The 16128-nt window shown below is 39.0% G+C and overlaps 1 protein-coding gene across 1 annotated transcript in view; it reads right to left on the reverse strand.

Annotated features, from left to right (window-relative positions):
• LOC149749768 (UDP-N-acetylglucosamine--peptide N-acetylglucosaminyltransferase 110 kDa subunit-like) overlaps positions 1-16128 on the reverse strand; it is a 43561-nt gene that overhangs the window by 6436 nt on the left and 20997 nt on the right. Inside the window, exon 4 of the mRNA XM_089908596.1 lies at positions 3032-5349. Coding sequence (XP_089764722.1) covers positions 3032-4416 — 1385 coding nt within the window. The 5' untranslated portion in view covers positions 4417-5349. The remainder of the gene's footprint in view (positions 1-3031; positions 5350-16128) is intronic.

Here is a 16128-nt window from a genome sequence, read left to right on the forward strand (position 1 = left end):
TTTTGCTGAGAATATTATATAACAGAACCCACTTCACCTCCATTATACTGACAATGATCTTCCTTACTTCAACCTTGTGCTGCTTAGTAAAGTTGAAAATACGGAGCCAAGAACAGACACTGACAATGCCAGAGACTCAGATGTACCTATAAGTGCCTTCAGACAACATCAGCCACCCAGGCTAAAGTCCTGGTTTAAAACATCCCAACATGAATGAATCTCAAAAACTATATGCTGAGCAAGTGAAGCCAGATCAAAAGGGCACCTACTGTATTATTCAACTTACATGAAATTCGAAACTGGGCAAAAGTCATCTCTAAAGATAAAAAACAGATCCATGGTTGCCTTGGGGTGGGAGATGGGGATACTTTTGCAAAAGCCTAGGAGGAAACTTTCTAGGGTTTTAGAATTGTTATCTATCTTTATGGGGGTGGTAGTTATACAAATGTATACATTAATTAAAAGTCACTGAACTATTGACTAAAAATGTCTGCATTTTATTGTATGTAAATGATACCTTAATAAGGTTGATTACAAAATGAACCAAAACCAAAACAAAGCAGAAGAGAAACCTCTCAAGACTTCAAAGGAAATACACTGTTTTCTTCCAGGGTACCAGATTGGAAATGAGGCATTGGTCTGTTCTACCCTCAGCTTATCCCTAGGGTTATCTAGTCTATTTTAAAGCACTAGAGTCCCCTATCAGGAAAACTCACCCCATGTTTAATTACTTTGATTTCTTCTCTGCCTCTTCTCCCAACACACTGAAGTCATTCACGGAAGAAAAACCAGCTTTTTCCAACTTTGCATCATGACACATTCTTTCCAAAGCTATTAGCTATAGAATAAAATTTGGGTACACTTTGTAAAAAATCTAGCTTTTTGAGCCTTACAAATCTTAACAGTTAACCTATTGCCTCCACTGGAATTTGGAAAAAAATTATTTTGAAAAGGAATAGCTGAGACTTGACATTTTTTTGTGTGTGATTTTCTCTTCCCCTAAGAGAGAAGTGAGTAGGAATGAGAAACACATACATAAAGAAAAAAAATTATCTTGCTGCCTTTGCATGGTTATAATTTATAGGAGGCCCTTTTCAACAATAATCTATTATCAGAATCAATAAAATATAATCTCCATGAAGGCCAGGCCAGGATACTTGTCTCTTTTTCAGCAGATTGCAATACAAACCACATTCATGGATATGCTTCTTGATGATCTTTGTAATACTGTAACAGTTGACCATTTCCTCATGCCTCTTCACCTTAACTTCAACCTGGTTTTTCACTAATGACTTCACATTTCCTTCTCTAACACTTGGTTGTGGGCCTCTTTTCCAACTCCAACTCCAACTCGCATTTCACTCTGGAACCAAAGGAAGACTCACACCTTCCTGCTACAGTTGCAGATTATATAGACTAGAAAAAGGAAGGTTGCCAGATGGTGGTTTACATTATCTACAGACTGTCTCGGCTCAAGGTTAACTTCCCTGGGAGAAAACCCATAAACCCAGAAGCATCAAAAATAACCTGCATGTGCAGGGGGGAGACAGCTTTGCTTGTCTCATTTTACATTCTTTCTGATTTCTGGGCCCTGGTGATTTATCTCCCATGGAATGGAACAAGGAGGGGAACAAGTAGGGACAGTCCCTTCGAGCTAAGAGAAACACTCCGGGAGGTTTTGAATCAGACTTGGTGTTTTGTTAGCCAAGTTACAGGAGAATTTTTAAAGTGGGGGAAAGGGAAGAAGGAAGCGGACCAGGAAAAGAATTTAAGCCATCATCTATAAACCAACAAAGCACTGATAGTTCCAAACATTATGTCACAAACTAAAATGACTGATGTAGGCTCAAGTGGTTTATAAAACCTATAAAAAGACTACAGCAGCAAAGTCCCCATTTATCTGTAGAGTTCAGAAACTAAAACAAGGAATATTTTAGCTTAAAACCTTATCTCAAGAGAATCATATACACTTCACATGAATAAAAATACCTGAAACCAAACATTTTTAAAAGCTCCAATACCCAAAATATAAAGAAAAATATTAATCCAGAAGACTCAATCAATCCATGATAATCACAAAACGGCTGGGCAATCTCTATCTCCCTTCCACACTAACCATCCATCCCATGGAAGACCAAGGGAGATCAGACCTTCCAGACTTACCTTCCAGACCTTCCAGACACCTGGATGCTGCAAAATTCTATGGAGACTCCTTGTGGAGCAGCAGTTTCCCATCTCTTGTGTCTCTCCCTATCGTGATCATGATCATGCAGGAAGCAAGTCTGGCTGTGCTATCTTATCATTGTCTGTCACCCATCTGCAACATGGTATTGTACAGATAAGGAGAAAGTAGTTGCCTTTCCCCCGGAAGGTTGAGGCTCAGGTACAGGGTAATTCTCCTGTGCACACAGTCATTATTTAGGCCGACTCAGTGACTTCAACAGGCTTAATCATGTGATCAGGTTTGTTGCCAGCTGCGTAATGCTCCCACATCTGTAGATAGAGCCGCTCTAGGTCCATTGTGTATTGTCTGGTGTTGAACAGAGGGCTAGATGTTCTCTGCTTCCAGACTTTGCCACGAATTTTCTTCAGGTATTCTAGATCAGTTCCCAGTTTCACAGCTATGTCTTCATATTCTTGACTATTTTTAGCAATAAGCTCAAGACAGCCTAAACAAGTGAGCTGGGAAGCTGCAACTCGGGAAGCAAGAGTCTCTCCTGGCATAGTCACCATGGGTGTCCCTGACCAAAGGACATCCATCCCTGTGGTGTGTCCATTACAGAGTGGAGTGTCCAAGCAGACATCAGCCAGCTGGCCTCGCCGAACATGTTCCTCTTTAGGAGCAACAGGTGAAAAAATGATACGGTTCTGGGGAAGGCCCATATTTTGTGCGTACTGTTGAATATTAGGTTCTCCTACTGCTGGAAAACGCAACAGCCACAGTACACTATTGGGAACACGCTTCAGAATATTTGCCCACATCTGCAAAGTAGATGGGTCAATTTTATATAACTGATTGAAGTTACAGTACACAATGGCATCTTCCGGTAACCCGTACTGAGAACGTGTGGTTACAATAATGGTACGGGGAACCTCCTCTCCAGTGGCAGCCTTAATGTTGATCTGGGTAGTTGCCAGTCCATTGCTAAGACTGAATCCATTAATTGTTATCTGAATTTGTCCTCTGTTAATCATTTCAATAACTGCCTCTGCAATAGTATTCATAGGAATGACAGGCATATTAAGAGCTGTATTACTGCTGTCTGCGGTGTCTCCTCCCTCAGGACATTTCATCTTGACAATTTGCACATCTGGGAGACTATCAAGAAATGCTTTGAGGTCGATGCCATTCAGCACAATCCGATTGTCATAAATGTGCCCATTGGACTTAAAATCGATGACTGCTTTCTTGTTCAGGTGAGGGAACATATTGGCATGATCACCAATAAAGAAAGTATGGGGCATATAAGCCAGTTTCTCAGAATACTGCTCAGCAACTTCAGCAGGTGAAGTTTCCTGATCAGTGATGATGTAATCCATGAAAAGCACGCCACTTGTTCCAGGGTAGCCCAGCCACATTGCCTGAATAGGAGCTGGCCTGAGAGCAAAGAGTTCATTTCGAGCACCCCTGGTATAACCATTCATATTTACAAGGATGTGTATACCATCTTGATGGATGCGATCAGCTGCTTTCCCATTGCATGGAATCTGAGAAAGATCAATGAAATGATGGGCTTCTGCCATCACCTTCGCTCGGAAGCTTCTGCCGTCATCTGGGCTCAGGGCATAATAGAATACCTCAAATTTATCAGGATTGTGCGTGCCTGGAATAGACTGCATAAGATGAGAAGTAGGATGATTCCCAAAGTCAGAACTCACGTATCCTACACGCAGTCGACCATCACTGAGCTTCAAGTCTTTTGGATGTTCATACGGTGGTTTACGAAGGACACTGATCTCATCCAAGGAGAGGTTCCCAAGGATCTCAGCAATAGCCTTCCTGAAGCCATGAGAAAGAGGATAGAGCATACTATGATGAGGCTGCACAGAAGGCAACCTATTCTTCTCCAACTGGTCAGCCACAATGCTGACCAACTTCTTCATTCGCTCATCATAGTCTGTCCAATCACAGACAATCTGCAGGCAATGAGCCAAATCACAATAACCGTCAGGAAAGTCAGGTTCAAGCTTCAGAGCAGTGCGATAAGAAGCAATTGCTTCTGGAATATTCCCTGAATCCTTGTGAATGGAAGCCAGATTGCTGTGGGCATCTGCAAATGCAGGGTTAATCTGAATGGCAGGAGTATAACACTGCAAGGCTCCCTGAACATCCTGCATCTCCTTTAGAGTGTTTCCCATATTACAGTAGGCGTCAGCCGAGGTAGGACTGATTCGAACAGCCTCCTTATAATGCATCGGAGCTTCCTGCAGTTTTCCCTGCTGCTCCAATACACTTGCTAAATTTGAATGGGCAACAGCAAACTCTGGGAAGACTTCTAATGCTTTACGATACAAGCGAACTGCCTCTTCAATGTTTCCCTGGTCTCCTTTGATATTGGCTAGAGAGTCTGCATGGGTGGGGCACAGCCGCAGAGCTGTATTATAACAATCTTCTGCTTTGGCAACACGGCCCTTCTCTTCCAGAGCGTTGGCTAGGTTGCAGTAAGCATCACGGAAATGTGGTTGCAATCTAATAGCTCACCAATAGGTGTCTATTGCCAGATCTATCAGGCCTTGCTCGCAGTGTACACAAGCCAGGTTGGCACGTACCACTGCATGATTTGGACTCAAGCTTAGGGCACAAAGGTAAGCTGCCACAGCTCTGTCAAAAATCCGTGCCTCTTTCAAGATATTTCCTAAATTGATATAAGCATCCAGAAAATTGGGGTCAAGGGTGACAGCCTTTTCAAAGTGATGAATTGCAAGCCAAATCTCCCCTTGTGCATTGAAAACACAGCCAAGATTACTCCAAGCTACTGCAAAGTTCGGTTGCGTCCCCATTGCTTTCAAATAACATGCCTTGGCTCCTTCCAAGCGACCCAGGGCTTTGAGCAGGTTCCCCAGGTCACTGCGAACACAGTACAAATCAGGATTGTACTGAACAGCAGAGACGTAAGCTTATACTGCCCCTTCCATGTCACCTGCTGCTACCAAAGCAGCTTCCAGGTTAATATAACCATCGATGAAATCTGGTTTGAGACGTAATGCATGCCGGTAATGCTCAATTGCTTCCTGCAACTGCCCTCTTTCCTTGTACACATTCCCCAAATTCGACTAGGCTTCTGCCAGAAGAGGGTTCTGTTTAATTGCCAGAGTACTAAAGTGGGCAGATGTGTCCAGCCTTCGACACTGGAAGTGTAGAGATGAAAGTAGAAAATAAAAGAATAGGATGTGATTTGTAGTCGATACTACTTTTGCAAAAATTAGAAAATACAAAACAATTCGGTATTTCAAATATATACATATGTTTAAAATAACTATAAAGGTGAGTTGGGAGATTACATATTAAATGGCCCAAATGGTGCTACATAGGGGAAAATAAAGGAAATAAATCTGGCAGAGGAACGTTGGGGCCAAAACCAATCTTAAAAGTATTAGAAAATAGAGTGACCATACACACTGATGATAGAGTGACATGAACTGAGGCATATGGTCCCTTTTGAGTAAATGCCTTAAATACAAACTAAAAAAATAATGTCATAAGATTTACAAGCACTATAAAAATATTTAGCAGTATTGCAGTAGACAGTAGAAATATATAACCTTTCAACTTAAATAAAAACAAGACTGATGAAATATCATCTTTGTTTCCATGTCATCCATGCTAAGGAAGAAATAATAAATCAGCTTTCAAGATAGAATTTTTTACAATGAGAGATACAAAAACAAAGAAAAAGAAACCCTAACTGTTTATCCCATGAAGGGAGAAAAAAACAATTTGAAAAGTCAGAGTAGAACTCTATGAGGATAATATTTAACATCAATTTTTTTTTGTAAAACAGAATTTTAAGCTGGTTTTGAATTGTTTATAGAGTTTCTAATTAGCATGCTGAGGAAATACAGGGTCCATCTTAATCCAGAAGCAAGTAAAAAGTTCTGACTCTTAAAATTCTAGGCTCTAGAGTAGGTGTGTGCTGGTGTGTATGTGTGTGTGTGTGCACATTTGCTGTGTGTTTTCAATAAACTCAAGAGTACATAAGGGTGTATGTTACTACATTGTAACAATTCTTGAGCAAGTCTAACTGAAGGTCAGTAGCAAACAAGTAGATGCCGCTTGGGTGGCCCCCCAAACTCTCAGGTAATGCGCAGATCTGCCTTGGCAATCATGTTCTGCTTTTAGACATAATGCATTTTTATGTTCTTGTTAGCACTGAAAGGCTAACTTGAATATTCTGCAACTGATGAAATGGACAACAGAGCAGTAACCTAGAGTTTACAAGTATTTGGGGCAGTAAAACTTTAGTTCTAGATTTAACTTGGATTTGAGTCCTAATTTAACTTGGATTTTCTACAACGCATTTTTTTTTCTATAAACTGGAGGTATATACCACCATAATCCTAAAAAACCTGTGACTTTGGGCTTCAGGGGTCTAAGCCTTCTCTCTAAGTGACTGAAAGGTACAACTGGATATTAGACCTGTCTAAAAATTGTCCTTTTCTGTCCTCACATACAAGGGAACGCTTGATTTTTGGATAGCTGTCATTAAAAAAAAAAAAAAAAATGTGCAAAGAGCTAATGTCTTTTGCTACAAGACAAAACAATTTCTCCTGGACATGCAGTAATAGGAGGCAATGCCATGTGTTGGAAGCACGCACATATTTTATGACAGATATTAATCTGGAGGTTAACAGCTAGGTGCTCCGGTTGAAGCAGTTTATTTCAAACATACATATAATGTTAGTCCACTTTGTAACAAAGCCTTCAACATTTCATATGCAAATTCGTTTTTCTTTCTAGTTTAAGCCCAAGGAAATCCCTATAAATCTTGTCTCCAAAGAGAAAATATAAAGAATTCATAAGATTAAAGAGTTCTTATCAATTGTATAAAAAACTAAAAAGGTACTAACTAGATAAAAATGTAGATGTCTAAGAGAACGTCCAACAAATAGAAAAGTAGAGGACTGCACTGAGATTGCAATCCTGAGAAAAATACATTATTTCTAAATGAAGAAGTAAAAGGAGATAGCATAAATTAAAGCCAGAAGAAAAATTTAAAACCTACAAAAGTACGAGTCGATACAAAGTTAAAAACCCATTAATTTTACTATATACCCAAAGGCTTCACAAAAGATCTCATGAATATCACAAATTAAAATAAACAAAAGCCAGAAATATTGTTTTCCCCAAATTGTACTACTACCTGCTTATTGCTTCAGTGGTAAGAAGAAAAATTATCTTCAAATAGTTGAATTGTATACCTACTTATATTTTAACTCTTAGGTGGATCTTGTTATATAATATATATGATCTTTAAAGAAAACTTGTTGATTGTTTATTTTGGCATCTGTTAGGAAATTCCTATTTAATTAGATAAATCTCCTTAGATAACTCTTAAATAAAAATAGATGCAAATATAGTATGTTTCCTATCATTCATTTTAGACCTCTAAGAGTTGGAAAAGTTCAACCTGGAGAAGAAACTAGTTTTACTGAGGGAAGAAACTACTTTCCAGTTTAGAAGAGGAGGGATTATCCCATTTCTGTAGAGGAAGCAATCAGGAAGATACAAAAAGAATGATCCTTGGCTAGTGCTAAGGCCAGAACTACTGTGAATATTGTACCAGATCTTGTAAAAACAGCCACTGTGCTGGCACTCACAGGCCTGGGTCATGGTGTGTTCAACAATAAAACTTTGTTCCAAAGGATGGAACTCCTTCGGGCCAAAAAGCTTTCACCTGCATGATTCCATTAACCTCACTGTTTTGTTATGGGAAATGCGTTTATTTTTTGAAATGACATTGAAATATATCCTTAAAAGAACACTTTAGGTCTCAACAAGATTCTCTTCTCTTTCAGCCAACACATTACCTTTTAGAAATCAACAGTCTACTTCTTTCTTTAAATCATCACATTTCAAAGCTGTAGCAGCTAATAAATGTTAATATGATTTTTCCAAAACTGCAATCTCCCTAAATTTCTATGCTGTCTTCTTTATCCTGTCTTTTCAAGGTAAAGGTATCTTTCCAGTTTTCTTAGCATTATCAGGATTATGGATTTTGTTCATTGTTAAAGTTCGTTATTTATGGACATAAGTTAATGTAAATGCAAAAATATCTCGTATTATTCACAAGCTGGCTGACTTAAATCACTCGCTCTTAAAACAACTTTACTGCTCTCCAATCTGTTCAAATGCACGGAAATATAAATTCAGGATGATGTGGCTTTTCTGCAATGCTTTCTTTTCAGGCTGCAGTCTACATGACAGCGTTATATCTTATCCTTGCTGCTGTTGTTGTTCTATCTATAAAACCTCTCTTGAAGACCCCCAAAACAGCTTGTAATTTAAACTTTTACTTTTGGTGACTCACTGTTTTCAAATTGCCATCTCTGACCATATCCCCCTTCCAGGGGAATTTATGCAGACTCTTAACCCATAATTGCTTTACTCTTTACCTCTATTTCTGGGTTCTTAAATTAAAGTAACTGTTACATCAGTGTTCTTCATTACTCAAATTATTTTTTCTTAAGAACTTTTCCTGGAAGTAAGTTCATGCTCTTTTTGACAAGCAAACATTTGACTTCTGAAAGAATTCTTATGGAAATGGGTTTATATCCCAAATGCACCACCAAAAATCTTGGTGACCTTGCATAAACGTCCCTTACCATTTCAGGTGCTATCTTTGCTTGACTCCAAAGGGAACTGATTAAAACTATGAGCATCTAGCTGTTATGCACTTTTGTCTCAGTTTGGTCAATGAAACTCTTAAAAATCCATCAGATTTGCATTATTTTTATCATTAGCCTGTTTGTGTAAAATAAGTTACCATTTATGGAGCCAGTGTTCTCCTTTATTCCGGCATCCAATCATTGTAAATATTTCTCATGGACACATTCTTAGAAGGCCTATGAATAACCTGGCCTCTTACTGATTCTCCCTTTTGGAGTCTTACTAGCCAGACTTCCCCAATAACTTTCAGAGAGAGTTCTCCCAATTTCCGGGTCTTCTTTTTGACTTCTATACGCCATAGAACTTTCAAAAGTCATCACACCAATACTAAGATTACCACATACCCTCCAAAAAGCTCCAAGCTGTTTATGCCTATTCATTAAGTTAATACTTTATCAAAACTTGCCCAATTGAGTAGTTTTAGCACAGATATTTTATACATTTTAGCACAGACATGCTCTGTTTAAGGCTGACAGATCCATTAGGAATTAACTTTCTGGTACATTTTCCCTCTGACATTTTCCTCACAACTGCATTTCCTCATAACTGAGCCATCAGTTATCTCTTGCCTATAGAAAGGCAGATAAAAGAAAGCTAAGTGAGAAAAGATATGTAAATAGACTAGCACAATATTGGACACATAATAAGTATTCAATAAATGATAGCAAGTATTCTTACCCTTATCCTCACATTAGTTTATATGTATTAAAAACTGATTACTGGACTCAACTCTTACTTCCATTTCTCATTAGATCCTCACAGAAACCTTGGAGGAAGCGAGGTTTTATCCCCATTTTACAGGTTGGGAGACTGCAGCCTAGAGGGCTTAAGTACCTTAACTGAAGTCATATAGTCAAGAAATAAGCCTATATTTGTCACAATCACTTGCCCATGCTTTGACGTGACACCACCACCCATCATTTACCCAGCTTCACCAAGGTACTACTAAATTTTTTACTCTTATTCTCCTCTCTTTGCTTCATACTGCCATTGCCACCAACCCAGTCAAATTCACTTTTAATTTTCCAATGTTAGTGAAGGGAGTAGAAGGTGGAAATTGAGGTTAAAGGAGGAAACTTTAATGTTATTCAAGGATGACTTCATCTTAACTTCCAGCCTTTGTCTACCCATTCTCTGCTCCAGTCACACGCAGAGTATTTGCTATCTCTTCCGTAAGTCTTGACTTTTCTTGTCTTTATGCCACTTTTCTTTTCTCCATTTGCAATGAATCTCCCTTTCCCTTGGTTCTTCACCATTTCTTACTCCATACTCTCCATTAAAATTCAAATCTACCTTTAAAGCCCAACTCATATACCAGTTCTGTCCTACAGTCTCCTGGATCTGCCAAGTCAGAACTAACCACTTGCTCCTCCGTGCTCCTGCAATGGCAATGATGTTAGAAGGGCGAGTGATTTTACAGCTCGCTCACCACCTGCGGGAAATATGTCCTATTTGCCCTTCCACATCCTTTCTCCACCCAACTCTATATGGATGGCTTGCATGGCCTATCTTAGTAAGTGTCCTTGCTCTGGCTTCTGTTTGGCTCACCAATGAAGAGTACCAATAGAAGATTGTAGGGAATGAAGGAGGGGAGTGAAGTTAGGGTATTAATTCTTGCCAAATTGCTGGGAGTTGGCTGCATCCCCCAACTAACGTATAGTGCTTCTCTGTGGGGCATCACAGCATCTTTGGGGAGGACTCTCTCTCCAGCAAGGCTTCCTTTCTCTTTCATCTCCTATAAAGTAGCCACACTTTTACTGAACCCAGGGCACTACACTATCTCTTGATTCTCTACATTGGGCTCAATTTATCCCTATTGATGTACCCCTGATTTCCTGCTGAGACCCTGTCTGATGAACTTCGTAATATGCTCTTCTAAGCTGTTAATTTTACAAACCACATTATTACACTTATTAGAAGAATGTCTTCAGGATGTGTCAGTAAGCTCTGATTGATGATAATGGTAAACAGCTAGAATTTATGGAACATAACGTATGCTTTGGTTACTCTCTTGAGTACACCGTGTGCATTATTCTAATTAATTAAAATCACTATTAGCTAAGCAAGGCACACAGATGCTAAGAGGTTCCCAGAAGTAACTTGCTCATGGCCACTCCAGTGTCTCAGTAGTGTTTAGGACTCAGATCTGTCCAAAGCCTAAACCTTAAGCTCTAGGTCTAAGCAGTGGCTCTCACACTTGAGTATGCATCGGCATCACCCAGAGAGCTTCCTGAAACAGGTAGTGGGCCCCACCCCCAGAGTGTCCGAGTCTGCAGGTCTGGAGCAGGACCCAAGACTTTCACTTCTAAAAATTCCTACGTGCAGCTGATGTGCTGGTCTGGGTACCAGACTTTGAGAACCACTAGTCCAGGCATTTTAGGTCCAGAATTTCAGGTGTTAGAATAATTTTCTGGTGATAAATTGTCGAAAAAAAAAAAAAAAGCACTGCATTTTCCTGTTTGTAAGGAGGTAATACATTCAGTCTTAAAGAGTCAATAATGGGGCTAAGTATTTCAGAAAGAAGAGTTATTCTCCAGGAAGATGGGAGGAGATGGACATTCTAAGGACAGGAATGCCCTTTCAGGAATCTTGCAAAGGGAACAGAAAAATAACAGTAAGATTCTGCTATCCAGTGTTCACAGAACAAGAGTGGGATACTCTTGACTGTAAAATGGGAAGCCAACTTTTGCTCACCATATACATACCTTATTCAGTACAAATGTTTATTAAGAATCTCCAAAAGCTAGACACTAGGCATCAGGGCTACACTGATAGAGCAGATAAAGTGCCTGGCCTCAGGGAGCTTGTGCTTCAGAGGATGTACATCAGCTAGATAGACTGAATGATGGATACTATATTGGGTTCACACTTCGTCTCAAGAAAAAAATATATCCATAGACGCGATCCAGGAGTCAAATGGCAAAAGACCGAGCCTCAAAGTGAGTGTTAATTTCATTAAATGGTAGGTAAAAATTATTTTATATGCCGAGATAGGCTCTGCTTAAAAGACACACTATTCCTCCAAACGTATTATACAAGCCAGCTTATAAACCTGTGACTTTTTCTAGGAGACATGTTGCCTTCTTTCCCAAGAAGGGAGCAGTAGGGGTCGGGGTGGAAATAGTTTCATCATCAGAGGCACAGTCTCACTACTACTGCTCAGCTCCAATTCGCAACCTTCTGAATGGTTTCCAGACTAAGAAATTTAGCAAAGTGATGAAGAAAACATGGCCCATTAATCTTATGATGCGTGTTATAACTTAACTCTGGGTTTAGCATAGGAAAAATATTATTTGCATTGATTAGAAATATGCTTTATGGCTGCATATATTATTCACTCTGAACATTCTAAAATTATTAGCTGGGTTGACATGATGAACTGCACAGGAGTACTTCTAGACGACATCTCAATGTCATCTGTTACTCACATCATATAGGTCTAGGAATCAATACGTATTTTACTCAATACGAGATCTTATTCCAAACACCAAAATATGCCTGTTTTTATTCGATGGTTATCATCATGAAACTACCAGCTAAACATCATTTAGAAAATTCAAAGCAAGTAAATTACTGTATTAACTGTCCAACTATGATTATGACTTTCCTCCACTTATAGCTGAACCTAATATAATGATCTGGTCAGTCTGACTAGGAGGATTTATTCATTAATTTACTCAAAGGTTCTGAGGTATATTTTGAAGGACTTAAATTATGGTCTGGTTGGTAGGATCCAACAGTAAGGGTGCAGGTTTATCTCCTGCAAGCTCTGTGACCTTGCCCAAGTGACTTAGCATCTCTGAGACTCACTTTCCTAATCTGTAAAATGGAAACAATAGTAGAACCCAAGTTGTAAAGCTGAAGGAAAAAAAGGAATATGGTAACGTATTTTGGCACAAAAGAGCAGTTACGCTGACGGTCATTATTTGTGAATACTGTTGCTAAGATTATTGAAAACCTGTTGTGTGTTAGGTGCTGTTCAAGGACTAGAATTTTAAGACTGTTCTTCACCTTTATCCCAGTTTTACCTGCAAAGTTCTGCCATGCACTGGAAAAACATACTGGTATTTCTAGGGAAGGGGACCACTCAGGTGACATTTTTGTTTCACCAGGTATATAAAGTATACAGAGGTTATAGTGTATCTTTTAAGTCCTTTGGACGTCTAGTTACCTTTCACTAGAATGATTCTAGTAGATCCTGATAGATACCTGAGACAAGGTCACGTCAGTGATGTTGGTACCTTTTCTGGCTTAAGAGCATAGGGCAGAAACACAGGAAGGGAGGTCTTCCTTTTCCACTCCTGTTACTAAGAACCCTCTCGAATAATGACAATGTGAAACAGATCACTACATTGTTGTATGTTGTAGAATCAAAGCAGTGTACAAAGCAAAGAGCACTGGCCTCCATTATACGTCCATTTCACTTGAGATTCACTTTTCTAGACCGTGGAGAAAGCAGATGTTCCAACACTTTCCAGGCACTGGAATATTACAATCTGGCAATCTCTACCACTGCATGTTTGATCACACTATTCCCTGCAAATGGAATGCTGTTCCATCAAGGTCAGATTGACCAGTGCAAATACCTGATTTTATCGTACGGTCAGAACCAAATTAACTTACTGAAATTCTGCCCAGCTCAGGGTCTACCTTCTCTGTGAAACCTCCTGTGAGATCCCAAGTTACAAACAACTCTATCTTCTTCAGAAGACATTGTATACTATATAAATAGTAATTTACATATAAATATATGTATATGTGTGTGTATTTTTTTGTTACATTAAGTTATAACTCCTGTGGTTTGTTTCTCTTCTTAACTAAACTGGACCCCCTTATCATCACAGTGGCCATGTACATCATTGTATCCTCCAAAAAATCCAGATAATAATATCATGGATTCAGTATATAGTTGTTTAATAGAAAACAATTAACTAACCACTGCAGAATACTAACTAGTGTGTCTCAAGTGTGTTCAGTGGATCATAAATCCTATGAGACAGTCCATGAAGGAAAAGATTTCAAATAAATTTGGGATCTGTTGTCCACTACATCTCCTTATCAGAGACTCATAATTCACAAGACTGGTAAAAAGCTCTGTAGCAAAGAAACTGTTGACTTAGTTTGACCCAGTATTTCTCTTACAAGAGTATCAGTTCTGGAGGTCAAGGACATTTTCCACCTCTAATACAACAGCTCTACTGCCTAGTAGAGTGCCTGGCACTTAGTAGACACCTAATAAATATTTGAATAAGTTTCAACATACATTCCCCTTTTAAGCTATAGAAGAAAAACACAGTATATAGATTTTGATTTACTTGGGGAGAATAATAATATGAATAGATAAATTTACACAAATCATTTTAAAGTATATGTATTTGATAATACTTTTTTCCACAAATCTACACAATTGCACATTTAGTGGTGATAGTAAACGAACTACATTTGCTTCTGAAAACTTGCTAAGAAGGATGGCTACTAAAAACTACAACTTGAACCCAAAACAATTGATTTAGTTCATGGGTCCCCACTCCTTAGCAGTTTTAATATAGAAGAAAATAGACGCATATATTTCTTTTCTACCATAATATGACATCATATAAGGAATGCTATTTTATTAGCTAGAAATAAGATTTGCTTTTGTTATTTTAGTACATTTGATCACATAAGAATAATTCTAGATTTTGTCCTAGACTGCTTACTATGTGCTTTCACTATAGATTTTAATGTCAATAGAGAAAGGAGAAGGAAAAGTCAGAGGGAAATGAAACAGGTGTATGCAACACCCCTCTCTACTACCGACATTTCTCAGAATTCTGGGGGAAGTTGCATCTATAAGGGGAAAGTTTTTCACCATGGAACTCACGGTGGTTGAACTTCTCATGAAGAATTTTTTTTCACTACTGAAGAAAAATATGTTTGATTTTACCATAACTGAAAAGTTCTCCAGTTTCTACTTCTGAGGTTTGCCCTCAAGACTACTGTTTACCTAATGGAAGTGACTCCTATGCATGGAGGAAAAAGTGCACCATTTGAAGGAAAAGCTAAAGGAGTGATATTCAGGTAGCTCCTCATTCCACCAATGAAAACGTACACATAGATTTTCCACTTTACACCTCATTTTCCACCTTATTTTCATGATTTTGAAATGAATATGTAGGGTCTGATGAGTTTGTCAATAGTCTATAATTATTAGTGTTATTAAAATAGAATACAAATGATAAGCCATATGTAAAAATGCTGTGTGAATAAACTGCTATACCCCAAATAATACAAATGAGTGAATGGCAGTAAATGCTAAGAGGGATTAACAACATAAAGGATATTAAAAAAATGATGACCGTATTTCATATTTATGTGTCTTTTTCTCTCTCACTCTTTTTTTTTTTTGCGGTACGCGGGCCTCTCACTGTTGTGGCCTCTCCCGTTGTGGAGCACAGGCTCCGGACGCGCAAGCTCAGCGGCCACGGCTCACGGGCCCAGCCGCTCCGCGGCATGTGGGATCTTCCCGGACTGGGGCACGAACCCGCGTCCCCTGCATCGGCAGGCAGAACACTCAACCACTGCGCCACCAGGGAAGCCCTTCTCTCTCACTCTTACTCAACTCCTAAATAACTAAGAGAATATGCTCACAAATGGTAAGCATGTTTTGGATGTTCGATGTGTGTTTGTGGGAAAGAACAAAAAAAATACTGCCTCAATTAGGTCAAATATACAAGAGATGAATGAGATTAGAGATGGGATTGGGATTTGTGTTAGTTACTCAATAGCTAACCAATCACAGACATGAGAGTGTAGTGCAATATGCAAATATACTTTTAAACAACTTCTCTTAAGTTATCTACTGTCTGTAAAGACAATCACACTCAACGGCTCTGCACTTAAACCCCAGAGCTTCTGAGTTAGAATCTCTTAGAAATAGGTACACGTTTCATTGCTTTGGCAACATTTACATGGCTCTGCATCAGGCAATACAACTGCTAAGATCACACTCTGGGAATTCAGGAAAGGCTAGTGTCCAGTTCTGGTCGTTCTACCACCCAACTGTGATCTAGGGTAAATTCCTGATTAAAAAAAAAAAAAAGAAAGAAAAACTCTGAAGATGCTGAAACAGTATTTCCTACTTCATAGGGTCGTCATGGGGATAAAAGGTCATTAGGATAAAGTGCCTCTCACCCAGGAAACACTGATAAATGCTACTGCTGCTACCATCATCATCATCGTGACCGATCAAGAACATATGG

The sequence above is a fragment of the Delphinapterus leucas genome, chromosome 3 (assembly GCF_059928025.1).
Source record: "Delphinapterus leucas isolate spDelLeu-1000000601 "Yukka" chromosome 3, BTC_Dleu_Yukka2, whole genome shotgun sequence".
Taxonomy (NCBI): Eukaryota; Metazoa; Chordata; class Mammalia; order Artiodactyla; family Monodontidae; genus Delphinapterus; species Delphinapterus leucas.